Raw genomic sequence first — 15,561 nt, forward strand, 5'->3', positions numbered from 1 at the left:
TGCAATAGCTTGCGAGATAAAAATTCGAAACCTCGTATATACTATGGCCAACCTGTATATATTTTACGAAGGAACTGTGGTCTACCCTCAGGTTGGCAACCCTGGCGACTTCCCTAATTGTCACAGAGACGCGAATGATACCTCGTTGCAAAGCTTAAGGAACACTGGTTCCAATGAGGTAACTTTTGTGCCCCCCTCCCCCTCCTGGTTCCCAACCCACAAAAGAAGAAGAAAATAGCTATTCACTATGAGTTTAATGAATTATACATATTCATCACATACAACATATTGAATATAATCAGTGAACGAAAAAAGAATTTACCAAATCATCTTAAAGTCCTGAAGTGGTTCATTTACTATTTACACCATAGAGGTCCTGAAGTGGAATTACAGAAAATGTTTAAATAAAACACTAGCAACATTTTATTTCTGAGCTTGCATTTGTTTCAACATCTTGTTGCACTGAAGATTGATTGAACCTATTTCCTTTTCGGAAAAATAATACATTCTTCCGGATGCTTTTGTGACTGGGATGGGGGTTACACATGAAATTATGTTACTCATAAGAATCCAGCAAATATCTTCTTTTGGGGGCCAGTGAAAAGATGGAGCAGGCCCATGGGGATGCATAAATTTAATTTTAACGTCTCCTTTATCTTCATGTTTTGACAAAAGTAATCCAAAATACCCTCGGTCATCATAAAGGCATGCAATGTAATTGTGCACACCCACAACAAGCATTTTCATCGAATGATTTTCTCCAGAAAAGTTGAATATTGTGCAAAAGTTGTCATCTAAAATTACTCGTTTTGTTCCAGTGGAGTCTTCAGATTTGGACTCAAAGTGATGAAGATTACGTGTTCCAGGTACTGTCCTGGCTTGAGTGAAACGCCCTTCTAAGTTTTTTTCGTGCCTCTATCAATGTTTCTTTTCTAATCATTGTGAACTTTATATTTTCTATATTTTCAAAAATAAATAATAATAATAATAATAAAAATCGGAATTATCAATAGCATTACCAGGACTACGATGGAGACTTGCTTTTGTCACGATGCGCTTGACAGTGCCACCTATACCGTCACAAGGAGACTTCCCATGGCTGGTGGCAAAAAAAAACACCATGTAGCTTTTAATCCAAAGTCTTTTTCATGAACTCATGTGGTTCGGATTCCACGTTAATCAGTAGGTCCACGTCTCATATAGCCTCGCTGCTGAAAGGGACGCTAAACTGAAATCAACTCAACTCAACTCTTTTTCATGAACCTGAGGGCTGTAGGATTCGCACTCCTCAAGATACCGAACGAAATTGCTACCTAAACTGATATAAGATTCCAACGAACTGTTTTGATTTCTGAAATACTTTGTGAAACAATATTACTTTCTAAATACATTAAATATATTTTTAATTTATTAAAAACTAAGACAGTTATCGAAAGCGCTTATGAGTAAAAATAATAAAATTATATTTTGGTTATTTGATTTTAAAGTTTACTGTAAAAGCTTATGCGCAGTTGTATTAGTTCTAGAACATTGATAAATTTACTGCAGCTTGAATAATTTAACATCTTCAGCTTGATTAAAATGTCATAATTTCATTACGCCTTACATGTAAATCATTCAATGAGTTTTTCAGAAAGTAAAATGTGCACCAGTTTAACCCTTAGAAAATGCCTGGCTCATCCCTTTCTCTTAGCGCCAGTACTTCAAACCTCTGTTGCTCGGCTCCTAATGAATCTAGACTGTGCCTCCCCATGCCGAATCCGTAGGAGAAAGTGTTTTTCTTTTATGACAAAGAACAGTGTTGCCAAAGTCCCACAAAAGTTACCTCATTGGAACCAGTGTTCCGTAAGCTTTGCAACGAGGTATCATTCGCGTCTCTGTGACAATTAGGGAAGTCGCCAGGGTTGCCAACCTGAGGGTAGACCACAGTTCCTTCGTAAAATATATACAGGTTGACCATAGTATATACGAGGTTTCAAATTTTTATCTCGCAAGCTATTGCACCTAGGCATGGGCGTCTCTGGCGGGGGGACGAGGGGGACACGTCCCCCCCAATATTTTGAAGTACAAAATATTCAATATTTTATTCTAATTCATTTATTTACTAACGATAGAATAACATATAAATAATAATATTTTTCATCTGGAATATAATATTCAGGCTGCGAAATGATTATAACAGAGTTCTTGATATACCTCAGGGGATTCGTGAAGGTAAGCAGAAGGATAAAAATAGAATCGAAGATAATAAACAGATTGGACTAGGAAGTACCATTTAAATCAATTTCTTTGATGTCCCCCCACCCCCCAAATTTTACATGCCAGAGACGCCCTTTATTTTTTATATGATTCCACCCAATGTCTGGTGTGTATGCGATAATTTTTTTCCTTTGTATGACAATGAACAGTGTTGCCAGAGTCCGACAATTTTTTTTTGAAAAAAGCTTTTCTTCTTCTTCTTCTTCTGTGGGTTGGAAACAAGGGGGCACAGAAGTTAACTTGTTGGAATCTGTGTTCCATAAGCTTTGTATCGAGATATGGTTCATGTCCCTGTGACAATTAGGGACAACGCCAGGGATGCCAACGTGAAGGTCTGCGATTTTCTTGAAATACCTGGCCGTACTCTAAAGATAAATGGTTTTAAAATATTTGCAGTTAAAAACCCACAGTTTTTCTTTCAGAACACATTAGCTCATGCCTTTAGGCTTATAAATACATATAGAATACTTTGGTTTATGTAGTGCCTTTAAGTTTTTACTGTATTTTAAAATTTTATGTTTTTTCTTTTTAAAAATCGTAATATCCAGGTTTGAGGTAATATGTACTACAACAATTCAAGTACAAGTAGCTGAATGTATTTTTACCTTATTCTGTATCTTATTGTGATCATTTTAGTGAAAAAATCATTGTGATATGATGAGAATTAACAAAGTTATGATCTTTTTAGTATATCAATGTCATAATCTCTTTAACCCTCGGCAACAACTAAAACGTATATTTTACCAAACTAAAAAAAAATTTAACTAAAAAAGTATATAAGATATCAAATTAAAATTTGGTGTGATCAATAAGGATGGCAAGTAGAGTAAACAGAAAATTCTTCATGCCATTCTGAGACTATGGGTTTCATTTGATATTTTAGCTGGATGATTTGAAATGGACTGACCCATTTGACAAGCCTAATTTCCAAGGTATGCAATTGTTAGTTTTTGCAATTAAGTGTAAAAATTAAAGTACCGAATCGTGTTGAGTTACTCGAACTGTGGGCAAATATATGTAACAAAAGGGAATCTTAAATAACGTTACAGGTTCCAGAAATTCCGTTAAGGACATGTGAGCCTTACGGATGAACCTCGGAATGGACAACTACATTTGTTGGATGACGAGGCCCTAAAAGCAGCCATTGAGGAGGACAATGGTGTAACGTCTGATGATCTTGCAGAAATGTTTCATGTTTCCGCTAAAAGTCAGAGTGCACCTGTATGGGATAGAGAAGTCATAAGAAAGTAGGTACCCCCCCCCCCAACACACACACATTGTCGGCAGCCTCTGAGGAAAAACGAGTGACAACCTGTTTGTTCTTGCTTACTCGGCACCTGCATACACCCATCTCTGATCTCTTGCTCACTGGTAACGAAAAGTGGGTCCTCTATGACACTCCCAAGGGTACCAGACACTGGTTGTCGCCATGTGACCCTGTTCCTCACACTTCAAGATTACCTCTGCACCAACGAAAGGTTATGCTCTCTGCAGGTGGAATTGTCGGCAAATGGTGCTTTACGAGCTCCTTTCACCTGGTCAGAGCATCACTGCTGACTTCCTCTCACCAGTTGCAAAGGGTGCACTGTGTATTGCGGCAGGAGGACCCGCCATTGGTGAATCGCAAGTGTGCTGTCACTGCAAGACAATGCCAAGCCAAGCTTCATGTAGGGATGTTCGATAAGACTGAGGACCTATCGAACTTCGGGAGTGAAAATTTATCGAGTTGTCATCGGTTACTCGAAACCGTTCGAGTATTTGAAATTATCGAAGTTTCGGGTATTATCGAAATTTCAGGTATTATCAAAAGTAGTGATGGACAGTTCAGTTCCTTCACCTCTCCAATGATACCTTCTTGCAGCCAAACTAGTCAAACAACTTTTTTCATCTGATAAGTTATTGCAGTTATATTTGTCAAAATCATATGTAAAATTATTTTTCTGCCTGCCCCGTTATTGGCGCAATCGGCAAAGTGACTATTAGTAGACTAATGGTGTCTTGGGTTCCAATATCATTCGGGTGATGCATGTTTTCTCTTCCTGTTTCTCTCTTCTGACAGACTGCTTAAACCATGTACAGATCTGTGGGGAAGAAACTTTTCCCTCACTTCATTGCTAAGGAGAGAAGTTTTAATATGAACACTCTGCATATATGTAATACATATTATATACAACTAAGATAACCTCGAATGCATTGTTTCTTCCGAACACTCCGATAATCCCGAACTTTTCAAAATATTCAAGCGACTCGACAAATGCGATCAAATTGATATATTTCTGTATTTGCTGCTTTCAAACAATTCGAGACTCTCGAACAGTTCGAGTCTCTCGAAGTTGTCTAATGTTTCTTACATTTCGAGTGCCTCAAACATTTCGAGAGTCTCGAACATTTCGGGAGTCTTATCATTTCGAGAGTCTCAAACATTTCGGGAGTCTCGAAAGTTCGATAAAATTAAAATTCTTTATCGATGAAACGGTTTTGAAATTTTATCGAATTGTTATCGATTACTCGATTATCGGAACAGCCCTAGTTTCATGTGCCATGCACCATATTCACCGGACTCGTGCCAAAGACCACCATCTGTTTCACTTCCTCGACAACCACCTACATAGGAAATCCTTCGCAAATCAGGGAGGTCTTCGGAACGCACTCACGAACTTCTTTGCACCCACGACCACCAAGTTTTATCACCAGCTACACGAACATTGGCAAAGTGTTGAATGCTGATTGAGATTACTTCGAAACTTAAAGGTACATACCGTCCATTGTATTGCTCTTTGTTTATCACTGTTTATCAACTCTTACGCCGTTGGATTGGTCGATGTGCCGAAGATGACTTAGCACTTTTCCCATGGCCTCCTAGATCTCCCGATTTGACAGTGTGATTTTTTTTTTCTTTGGGAAGGTCATGTGAAAGACAGTGTATATGCCTCCGCTACTAAGAACTGAAACTTGACACTTTCCGCATAATTTCATATATCATTCATTATAGTATGTGTTATACATTTTTTAATACAGCCCTTTCAAACCTGATGAATCATTTATAATCATCCTGTATTATCGTTTAAGTTATAGCCATAAATTACTATAGACACTGGGTTACTTAGTGTAACAGGATTTATGGTGTATTCTATGTGATCTGAATGATTAGTATGTTATGAGAAGTTGGTTGATACGTCATTCATCATATATATAATGTGCACAGTATAACATGTGTATGTATGTAAGTTTCAGTATTCCCATAGTTGGGAACACTGAATTAAACTTCCGTGGATACAGGTTAACTGCGTGCATATTAGAGTGGTTCTTAAATTTCGATTTCCAAGTTTTTTAAGTTACACCTCTAAAATAGTTTCATATCAGACCAAAGCAACCCACGAATAAAATTCACTCAGTTAACCCCAGAAAGACCAAGGAGGGGCGGAGGTCAATGTTGCCTGCAAATTCTTTTTTTATTTAGTTTATGTGGATTAATATATTCAGGATTGTCTGTTTTTTGTTATTGTTCCTTTTGATGCAATGTTTATTTTCGTTTTTTTCATCTGGAATATACTGCATTGTTTTTTGGTAAAAAAAAAATAAAATAAAATAAAAAAAATAAATAAGTCGCGCGGGCCAATTTAATTCCCCTTGGTCATAGGTACTACCCATCTTTCTTTCCCCCAAAACTCCTTTCATTTGTTTCTTTATATCTAAATCTTGTATTATTATTTTAAAAATGTTTTACTTTTGTCCTTGATATAAACACTTAGGTTTTCAGAGACGTTCTCGAGTGTTACTTATAATACTGGTTTTCTGCATAGTCGAATGAATTTCTTTGGTGAAACATTTTAACTTGTATATGTTCATATACTTGATATATACATATACTGTATATATCACAACCAAAAGGCCTAAATATATATAGTACACACAGGATAGGATAGGATAAATGTTTGTAAAATTTACATAAAATGAGAGGCAAACACTTGGTTACTTATGTCTAAAATACGCAATAGAAAGAATTCATATTGTGTCTAATTCATCAAGAATATAAAATGTACATAAACCTATGTTGTACTGTAAAAGATGAGTAAATACCTTCTGAAATGCAATTCTGAGTGTAAAAGGAACGGCGCAAAAAGGACAGTTACACAGGAATAGTCTTCAATTCTAACCTAAACTACTATAAACAGACTTTTAATGTATTACGTATATAAGAAATTTTGTATAATATTTAAGCAATTTTACTCACTGTATTTATTTATTTATTTATACAAATAAAAACTACAATTCCTTGAAAACTTTCATTTTTGAAATTTGGTTCAACACGTTAACTCAAATTGAACAAATATATTCTAAAGGCTAATTAAAACCACCGCGGGCAAATTTAATTCCCCAACTCTCTCGGTCCATCACGTAGCAGATGAAGCGACCTGAAGCTTTGACTTAATTTTGAGTTTAACATCCCGTTCAACAGCGAGGCTATATGAGACGCGGATCTACTGATTAACGTGGAATCCGAACCCATGTGCTTCCACCGGGAATCGAACCCGGGTCTCCCACACCAAAGGAACTGAAGTTTTGAATGCATTTACAGTATAGTATGAGGCAAAGGTAACTTGTAAATTTGGAACTATTAGAAAGAGTAATATATATTTTAACTAGGGGTAATGGAGGCAGATCGCATCTATTCCTGTATAGTAAAATCACGGCTATCATCTTGGATTCAGGTCCAATTTTATTAACAGAAAGGGGGCCATGTCCACATTCTTTTGGGGTAGTTTTTCATCACAAAACCAGACCTGATGTTATTTCCAAGTTATCCCTAATCATTTAATAGAAATGAAATGAAATCTTTAAGTTTTATGTCCCACGTTATGCCGGCTAGGCTAAAGGAGACTGTGATAATGAGAAATGAATGAAACGGTTGAAGGAAGAAATATGAAGGAAACGGGAGAACCCCGAGAAAATCCACGACCACGGTGTTTGTCCACCACAAAGTCCACACGGCGCGAGCTGGGATCGAATCAGGGAACCACAAGCACAGGAGGTGAACGCTCTACTCTAGAGCCAAATCATTTAATAGAATTGTTACTTTCATAATATATGCTTATTAACTTAAAATTGTCTTTCCAAACTTACAGGTATGTTCGCTTTATAGTGCATAGTGTAAAGCCATTTAAAATTTGAGGTCAGTTGGGGCACCATTTAATATTATTCAATTCAGCTAATATCTCTCCTGGTTTACTTCGGGCTGATATAGCACCATTTTAGGGAGTGAAATTAAAAATCTTGCACGTCGAAAAATAATGACTACCCTAATGCACATACTATCCCAAGAACTCGCTTATTCAGAGAAGGGGTTCACTCCAGCAGACGATTCTACCAAATAGAAAATTTATAGGAAGAATACGTTGCGATATATATTTCGTGAAGGAATGAGAGTATGGATATAAGTAATTACTTTAAGTGCACAGCATATTGAAATGAATTTTGAGTGATACCGGTAGTGAAAGTATTGTATGTGTAAGTGTGCTCTTCCACTATCCTCATCACGCATACCGCATGTAGCTAACGCACCTGCTCACTACGGATGCAGCCCCTCGCTACCGCTTTGGCCCCCGCTGCACTGACTCAGTTAAATAGCATTCGTGTTTTTTAGTGGCCACCTATACTAAACGCAATATTAACTTGAGAGCCGAATCACAAGCGCATTAGTACATGTTGGCACGCGAACCTTTTCGCAGGGAAGCTTTTGTATGTGTAAGTGTGTGTTTTGGTTGGGTTCTCATTCGCCAGGGTTTCAACTCGCGCTGCTCTGGGTCTCAGCTGATATGCGCGGAGCGGTGATTTCTTGTTCTTTTCCTGCCGCTACGAAAAATGTTTCTTGGTGTATTTGTTTATAATAATTCATGAAGACACGACAATAGTAATATTCGAAATTCACACGTGATGTATTTGCAATCCTCACAATTAAAACTCGAGAGCATGAAAACTGTTTTGATTATTCATTTCAATTGATTAAGGTAAGAAAGGATAAGAAATGAAGTTACTCTCATATATCTACCTGGAAAAGGTTAATCATAAACAGAAACACACAAGCAGCCACCCTCCCACATAATAAATTAAAAATACGATTTTTTTCCCCTTAAAGCACAGCAACTCTACGTTAGCAATGAGTAAACCAGCTGCGAACCGGCAACAATCATATCAACAATTTCTTCAACAGTTTTGTCTGCATATTTTTCTCTTAGTCGAGAGTACACATTGTTGACAATTTACTTTGCTTGACTTTAAAGAGGTTTCCCTTCCTCGTGTTTGCGATAACACTTAGAAGATAATTCGCATTCATTCATGATTTTAATTTCGCGCTTAACACTCTCCATGGTTTCAGTTTCACTACACCCACACTAACGCACGCGCGAAGACGATATTTGGCAGAGCAGTGTTACTCTCTGCACAAAAGTTGCAGAAGTTACATGTGAGTCCCGTTCTTTCTTTTGTTTCATTTATCAGCAGGCATAGAAGTTTCTTACGGGGTAGCAACTCTATTTAATTTATATATCATATAAAAATATTAAGCCATTTCCTATCCATTGTGGACGATTTCTAACATTGATCAATTAACTAATTTTACTGGTCTTCTGTTTTTGATATAAGATTTTTCAAGTTTATAATCTTGCAACACTTGCAAGAGACTCGCATCTTAGCTGCCGGCTTTTCACTTCTTTCTTTCCGATTCTGAGTCGTGACGTCATTTTCATAACCCGTTACTAATAAATCTAATACCTGTTATTTTAAATATTGTGTCTTTATTAACATTTTTATATACTTGAACTCAATTAGCTCTTTGAATTGATCTCCTAAGTAATGTTTTACGTGTGTAACGTGAAGAGCTATGTAACATGCGCGGAGTCGCCCGAATTGAAGTTGCGTACCTCGGCTATCAGGATAAGGTCACGGCGAGTATAGCTCAAGTTGGTCCGCGTTTTCTGCACTACAGTTTTTACGCCATACGGTCATAGTGTATTTTTGGACTGAGCCCTCCTGAAGTCAATCTGCAAGTAGTAATGGGGCTCCTCATTTACTACATCCTCTGCTAAAAGAAATTCAAAGATCTAACCTAACCTAAAAATGTAAGAAATGTGTCAAAATTTGGTACCACCATCTGCTCGAGTAATGTCAAGACAAGAAGGTATGTTGAAATTCTTGACCACTCTCAGAAGGAAAAAAAAAAAATGAAATTTCGCGAATAGGATAAAAGAACGCAATGGAAGATAGAAGCTGAATACTCGTAGTACGTAATTTTACCAAAAATACCAATGTACCAAAACTCTTCCCTTCCCCTGATGTAATGGCTAGCGCGTGCGCCACTGATGCACGTGCTTCCAGGTTCAATTCTCGGCGGGAGAGCATAAAAAAATAATTTTACAATTATTCACCTTCATATCTTCTTTAGCCTAACGACATAATCGCGGGACGTTACCGGTCAACTAATAATAAAGAGAAAAATATTCTTCTTCATTTTCACTGTAACACATGACTACGCTAACTCCCGCTCCTACACTGTCCAGTGGATTAATAAATATCACGTGCAAACATGTCTCGTAAAAATGGAAAGTCATGTACAGGTTTAAAACATCTAAGGCATTAGGTATCAACTTAAAAATAATGATGATAAGAACTGAAAAGCTACACTTAAAGTAGAGTATACCGATTTACTATTTAGGTACACAGTGAGGATTGGAAAAGTATGAAGATGCCGTGCAGATTAAGAGCAGACCAGCATACATAATATGAACACGTAACTTTTTTTTTTTTTTTTTTTACAAACTTCTCTCTCACTCTCATAAATACATTAATTCTGTCAGCAGTTTGACATTTTCTAGGTGTGATTGTACGTGTAGATTGGTTACGTAGTCTACAATGAATTGCAACGTCCTGAGAAAGTCGGTTGGCGAGTAGAACAGACTTACAGGTCCAAAAAGGCAGGAGTAGATGCTACTTGAAGACATTGTTTCTTAAAATACCTTAGACTAGTGCTTATTAGGAGTTGGAGTAAATATAGTGTATGAAATGCCTCCCTTAGAAGTTTCTATGTCAATTCTACCTTATCTCTATACCTACAGGTGCATGCATAAACCATTTTCTTTCTGAAACAGTAAGATTTTACCGGTAAAATTCAGTTTTCATTCTGGTCTATTCTCATTCTACACCGAAAGCCTATATCAACTCATTGGTTTTGAGGACACGAGCTTTTTAATTCTATTTCAAGAAAATGCTGTTTTAAACTGAAATATGACACACAGTTTGTTGTAAAATATAAAACCGTAAATGTATATATATATATATATATATATATATATATATATATATATATATATATATATATATATTGCTACAGCCTGACAGAAAGCGTGTTTTGTGCATTACCTTTGCATATAACGAGTTTTTCACTACAAGCAATCTAGCACTAGCAAGTTTTTAAGTTAGTATTTTTTAAATATTCTTCGAAAAAATATTTCAACTATGTGCCACTGCCTAATCCAGTTGAATTACTATTACGAAATTTATATCGAGCTAATAAATCAACTAGCCTACTGACATATAGTGTTGTCTTGAATTGTGTAGTTAACTTCGTTGTAAATAACCCGTATAGAATGAAATTTTAAAATTCGTTTACTTGTAAATATTGGGACGGAACAATTGTTTACACATTCCTTTATGTGTATACTTAGCGCACGTTATACTTGTATGGATAAAATATGGGAAAAAATATGAACGCTCAGCGCTAAGTAAAATGTTAACACGACCCTACACATTACCTTAAATATTACTTACGATCAAAGTGAGACAGTTTAAAATTTTTTGATACAATTTTCGTTGAATTCCTTCCTCACCAAAAATATGTAGTTTGAGGTTAGTATCTGATAAGCACAGTCTACACAGCTTCCCGTAATTGACTTCTGACACACCTTTCTTAACAAAATCATCTGTTTCGTCCGCTACATTTCGGTCCTTCCAATCCATATTTAAGAGAACTGAAAACGCTGAATGAATATTCATGTAAAACAACTATTTATAAATCCAGATTTAACAATACCAACATAATAATTACACCAGCTTTCTAGTTTCTTCTTTCTTTCTTTCTTTCTATGTCATCTCATTCCCTATTATTATTTTATCTTCTTCTTCTTAATAACGCGTTTAGTGCACAGTGTTGCTAAGTACAGAGATATGCCAAGAAGCTGAATAAGAGATTCATAAAAATTAAATACGGAAAATTCGGTGACAGGAACAAAATATTTATTCATTTTAACCTCTGGATGATGAGATTACTGAATAAACTTTAATGGTAATCGTAGAAATGAAATCGGATTCAATATTTCAACATATTTATATATTTTCTATTTCTCACATACCAGAAAAGTTATATTTAAGTGTGTATATTAATATTTTATAACAATAACAACAATGAAATTTAAACATGATTTCTAAGGAGCAAACGCAATTTGAATAAATATTATGTTACAGATGGATGGAACAACATTTAAAGTTTAAACCTAAAATACTGTTAAATTTCTCTTAACGTTGATATATTATTTTTATTTTTCTATTAGTCGTTTGTTTCTGCTGTACTAGAGAAGAAACACCTCCTCCAGTTCCCTTCCAGGCGGCAACGTACCATGAACTGACGAAACGTTGCCACGTTGGACCGCAATGGATATACTTGGAATAAGGATGCTGAACAAACGTCTCCAGAAACGATAGATATGCGTCTGCCTACCTCTCTGATAAAATCAAGGCTTCTAGAACCCTATGCCCCACTGGTCTCGATAGCTATTGGAGCAAATATAAATTTACCGAGGAGATTATTGTATTTCCTTTCCTTTTCTGCCTCTCTACGTCTAGCAACTTCTCCAGCATTCACAACAGTCAATGGGAGGCTTGAATGGGCAAATGTGTCCGAACATGTAAAATCCCATACTAGTGATTTGCCTCTCATCCAAGGTATTCATGTCATGCCGTCAGGTCGTTTACCATCGGAACGACAATAGCCTGACGGTTCACGAATCGAAGGAATTCCTGCCGCCGTGAGGGCTCGCAAAATTGTGTCATTAACAGATGAATGTCTGTTGTTCCTGCCAATGCTCTTCATGCATGAGAGGCCATGAAGCCCGCGTTGGGTAACTTGATGACCGCAAGCTGGACAGTAATGTGGCTCACCAACATCTGAATCTAGTCTTAAGGCTACTGCAATTCGAAAGGTTTCATTAGACATGTGAAGACCTAATTGGGGGGAAGGTAACGCATTTAACCATGCACCAGCAGGGGGAGATGACACAGCAAGAAGTCTAGCTTTATCCTCTGGAACAGCAACGGATTGTAAAAGAAGTTTATGGAAATGTACTGCGTGTACCAACATGTCTGAGAACCTCTTTTGCTGATTTCTGGAAGGTCCGTATCTGTTATATTCAGGGTGGATTGATTTAAATCAGTCTGATTTAAATCAAGATTTAAATCACTTGATTTTTTAAATAAAAATCGTTGATTTAAATCAAATTCCGAAATAATTTAAAGTGAAAATTATAAAATAATTTAAAGTAAAGTCTCGTTTCTGTTCTGTTATTTCGATTATGGAAGATGATAATCATAATTCAATGAGACTCAAATGTACAGTATGTACAGCATAGTATGAAAAGAAGTGTCATGCAGAGGATGATTAGGAAAAATACCGTTTTGAACAGTAATCGGACAATCATGTTTTCCTCTCTTCGTAATAAAGGGTTTATTTTGTAAATCGTTAACTAATCCAACGGGAAAATCACCATCGACATTTAAGACGAAGATTCTTTTGTGTGCGCGTCTATATACTTGTTCCCAGATAATAGAGCGTATTTAGAAATGTCCTATCCCCTCTCCAGATTTTTTTCTTTAGATTTTATAACTTTAGGCAAAATTTATGTATTTCGTGCCGCAAGCTAGTTATAATTTCCTTAAAAAAAAAAAAAAAAAAAAAAAAAAAAACATGCCCCTGCCAAATATCAGTAACTTTTGTGGAAAAAAGTGTCACTTTCATAAGCCTTGCCGTACTTTTTCTTTAACGCTTAGCCTTTTAAATTATATAACCTATTTTTAGGTGATACGATAAAATCTTCAATATTCGATTAAAAAAGTACCAATAAAGCTTTTTACTTCGTGTTTTTCAGGACTGAAGGCATTGTAGAGCACGTTACATGTGCTTTCACGCCTCTCTGCGACGAGCCAAAGGATGTGAGAACGTCATAAATTAAAAAAAAAGATATTTTTTGTTGTGCCTATTTTTATTTTTTGGCGGGCCTACATTTAGCATTCAGAAAACTGAAATTCTGCACACTCGTTCAGTGCACCCTTAGTATTTTTCAGATGATTTTAGATCTCTCCGTGGAAACAGGGGAGTCCAGAGGGGCAAAAATGTAAAAAAAAAAAAAAAGTCGATATTTTTAACAAAAAATAGTTTTTTTCGCGATTTTCCCGCCTAAGATGGAGACATATGAATGGTACCATCTGAAAGGATGTTCTATTCTGAAGAGAATTCTATTCTATTCTGATGTACGAACCATGATCTTAGGATAAATAGGGATGTCTCAGGAAACTGTTACCTGAGATCCTGTTTTATACGGGAATCTGGGGTATTTGGGGATATTATTTTTCGCGGGCTTACTTTTGCATCTAGAAGTTTGAAATTTTGGACACTCATTCACTGCACCCCTTAGTATTTTTTAGATTTGTTTCAGATGTTTGCCTTTAAACAGAGGTGGTACAGAGGGGTAAAAAGTAAAAAAAAAAAGGGGGGGATATTTCTTAAGAAAAAATCCCTTTTTTGTGATTTTCCAGCCCCAGATAGCCTACACGATGGAGACATTTGAATGGTACCGTTTGAAATTCTGTTTTATTCTGAAGAGAATAATGCACAAATCACGATTCTAGGATAAATAGGGATGTCTGAGGAAAGTTTTATATTACATCCGGGTCATCTGGGGTATTGTTGGGATGTTCTTAACTTATTGTTAAATATTTTTCCCTTCCTTACTATTCAAGATAGAAGCTTGAAATTTTGTACACACATTTAGTACACCCTTGGTATTTCCGAGTTGATTTTGAGATCTGTGTGTTAACACAGGGGAGTCCAGAGGGAATCAAAATTAAAAAAAAAAAAGTCAGAAAAAATCCCGACTTCTCTCAAAATTTTCCGCTTCAGGGACATGATAGAGAAAATGTGAATGTTACCGTTTTAAAGGCTGTTTTATTCTGAAGAGAATGAGGTATGAACCATGATCCTAGGATAAATAGGGATGATGCTTGACTGAAAGTCTATAATTTACCAAAAAATAAATAAAATAAAATTAAGAAACATTGTTTGGGATTGATATAGGTTAACGATTGGGGATTAATTCAAAATTCAACCCTAATACTTTCACTTAAATGGCATAATTGTCATTTAATACTAATTCGTAATGCTTTTTCTTCAGTTCGTGACTTGTATTATACGAGGAGAAAGATTTGATTTAAATAAAAAAAATCGATTTAAATCAAAAAAATCGTCAGAAATGATTTTTTATTAAAAAAATCATGATTTTTTTCCACCCTGGTTATATTTATCCATTTGCTAGAGCCTTCTTCAACTATCCCATCTGGGTCCAGGTGGTAGTCTTGAGGAAGGAGAGCCTCGATTAAACGAAGAGATCCGTGGTAGGACGCTAAAAAGGTAGGAATCGCCATATAAACGGTTCGTCGAATACCAAGGCCTCCTAATCCAACAGGTAAGGATGCTTGCATCCAAGAGTCGTGCTTGCATCCAAACACTCAAGGAGCAGTTCAAAAAAATCCAGAAAAGTTATTTTCAATGTCTGTCCATCCAGTGCTGTATCCAAGCGAAGATGTAAATTTTTGGTGTTATTTCAACAATATGAAACGACAAGTTTTTTGGTTAATATATTAAACAAAAAATCTGCTCGCAATCCATTGTCAGTACAAACTAGCTAATATCCCCCAGTGTTACAGTAGGTAATATTTTTCGGCCCACTAAACCTATTATCCTTTTGTGCAAAGATGAAAAGATGTAATCCTTCTGTAGCCCAGTCAAGAAAGGGTCTAGTGCCATCTGAAGGAAATATATGACTTACTGGAAAAATATAAGAATTATTCGAGACGGATTTTGTGGTGATAGTACTCCCCATCCCTGACAACAAAATGGACATAAACTTCTCCGGATTGGTCGGAGACATATATTTAAAAATTGAAATCCAGCGAATTTAATTTTAACTTTAAAATTCATTA

The 15,561-nt window shown here is 36.1% G+C and overlaps 1 protein-coding gene across 3 annotated transcripts in view; it reads right to left on the reverse strand.

Annotated features, from left to right (window-relative positions):
* Positions 1 to 11,437, reverse strand: part of LOC145680205 (uncharacterized) — a 34,028-nt gene extending 22,591 nt beyond the window's left edge. The window contains exon 1 of one of the 3 annotated variants that reach the window (XM_081750516.1): positions 11,217 to 11,437. In XM_081750516.1, the coding sequence (XP_081606642.1) occupies positions 11,217 to 11,234 (18 nt within the window). In that variant the 5' untranslated portion in view covers positions 11,235 to 11,437. Of the gene's footprint in view, positions 1 to 11,082 lie in introns of all 3 variants that reach the window. The other 2 variants (XM_081750515.1, XM_081750514.1) reach the window with 2 other exon arrangements.
* Positions 11,438 to 15,561: the final 4,124 nt, after the last annotated feature.

Source organism: Thermobia domestica, chromosome 3 (assembly GCF_964235325.1).
Source record: "Thermobia domestica chromosome 3, izTheDome1.hap1.1, whole genome shotgun sequence".
Classification (NCBI taxonomy): domain Eukaryota; kingdom Metazoa; phylum Arthropoda; class Insecta; order Zygentoma; family Lepismatidae; genus Thermobia; species Thermobia domestica.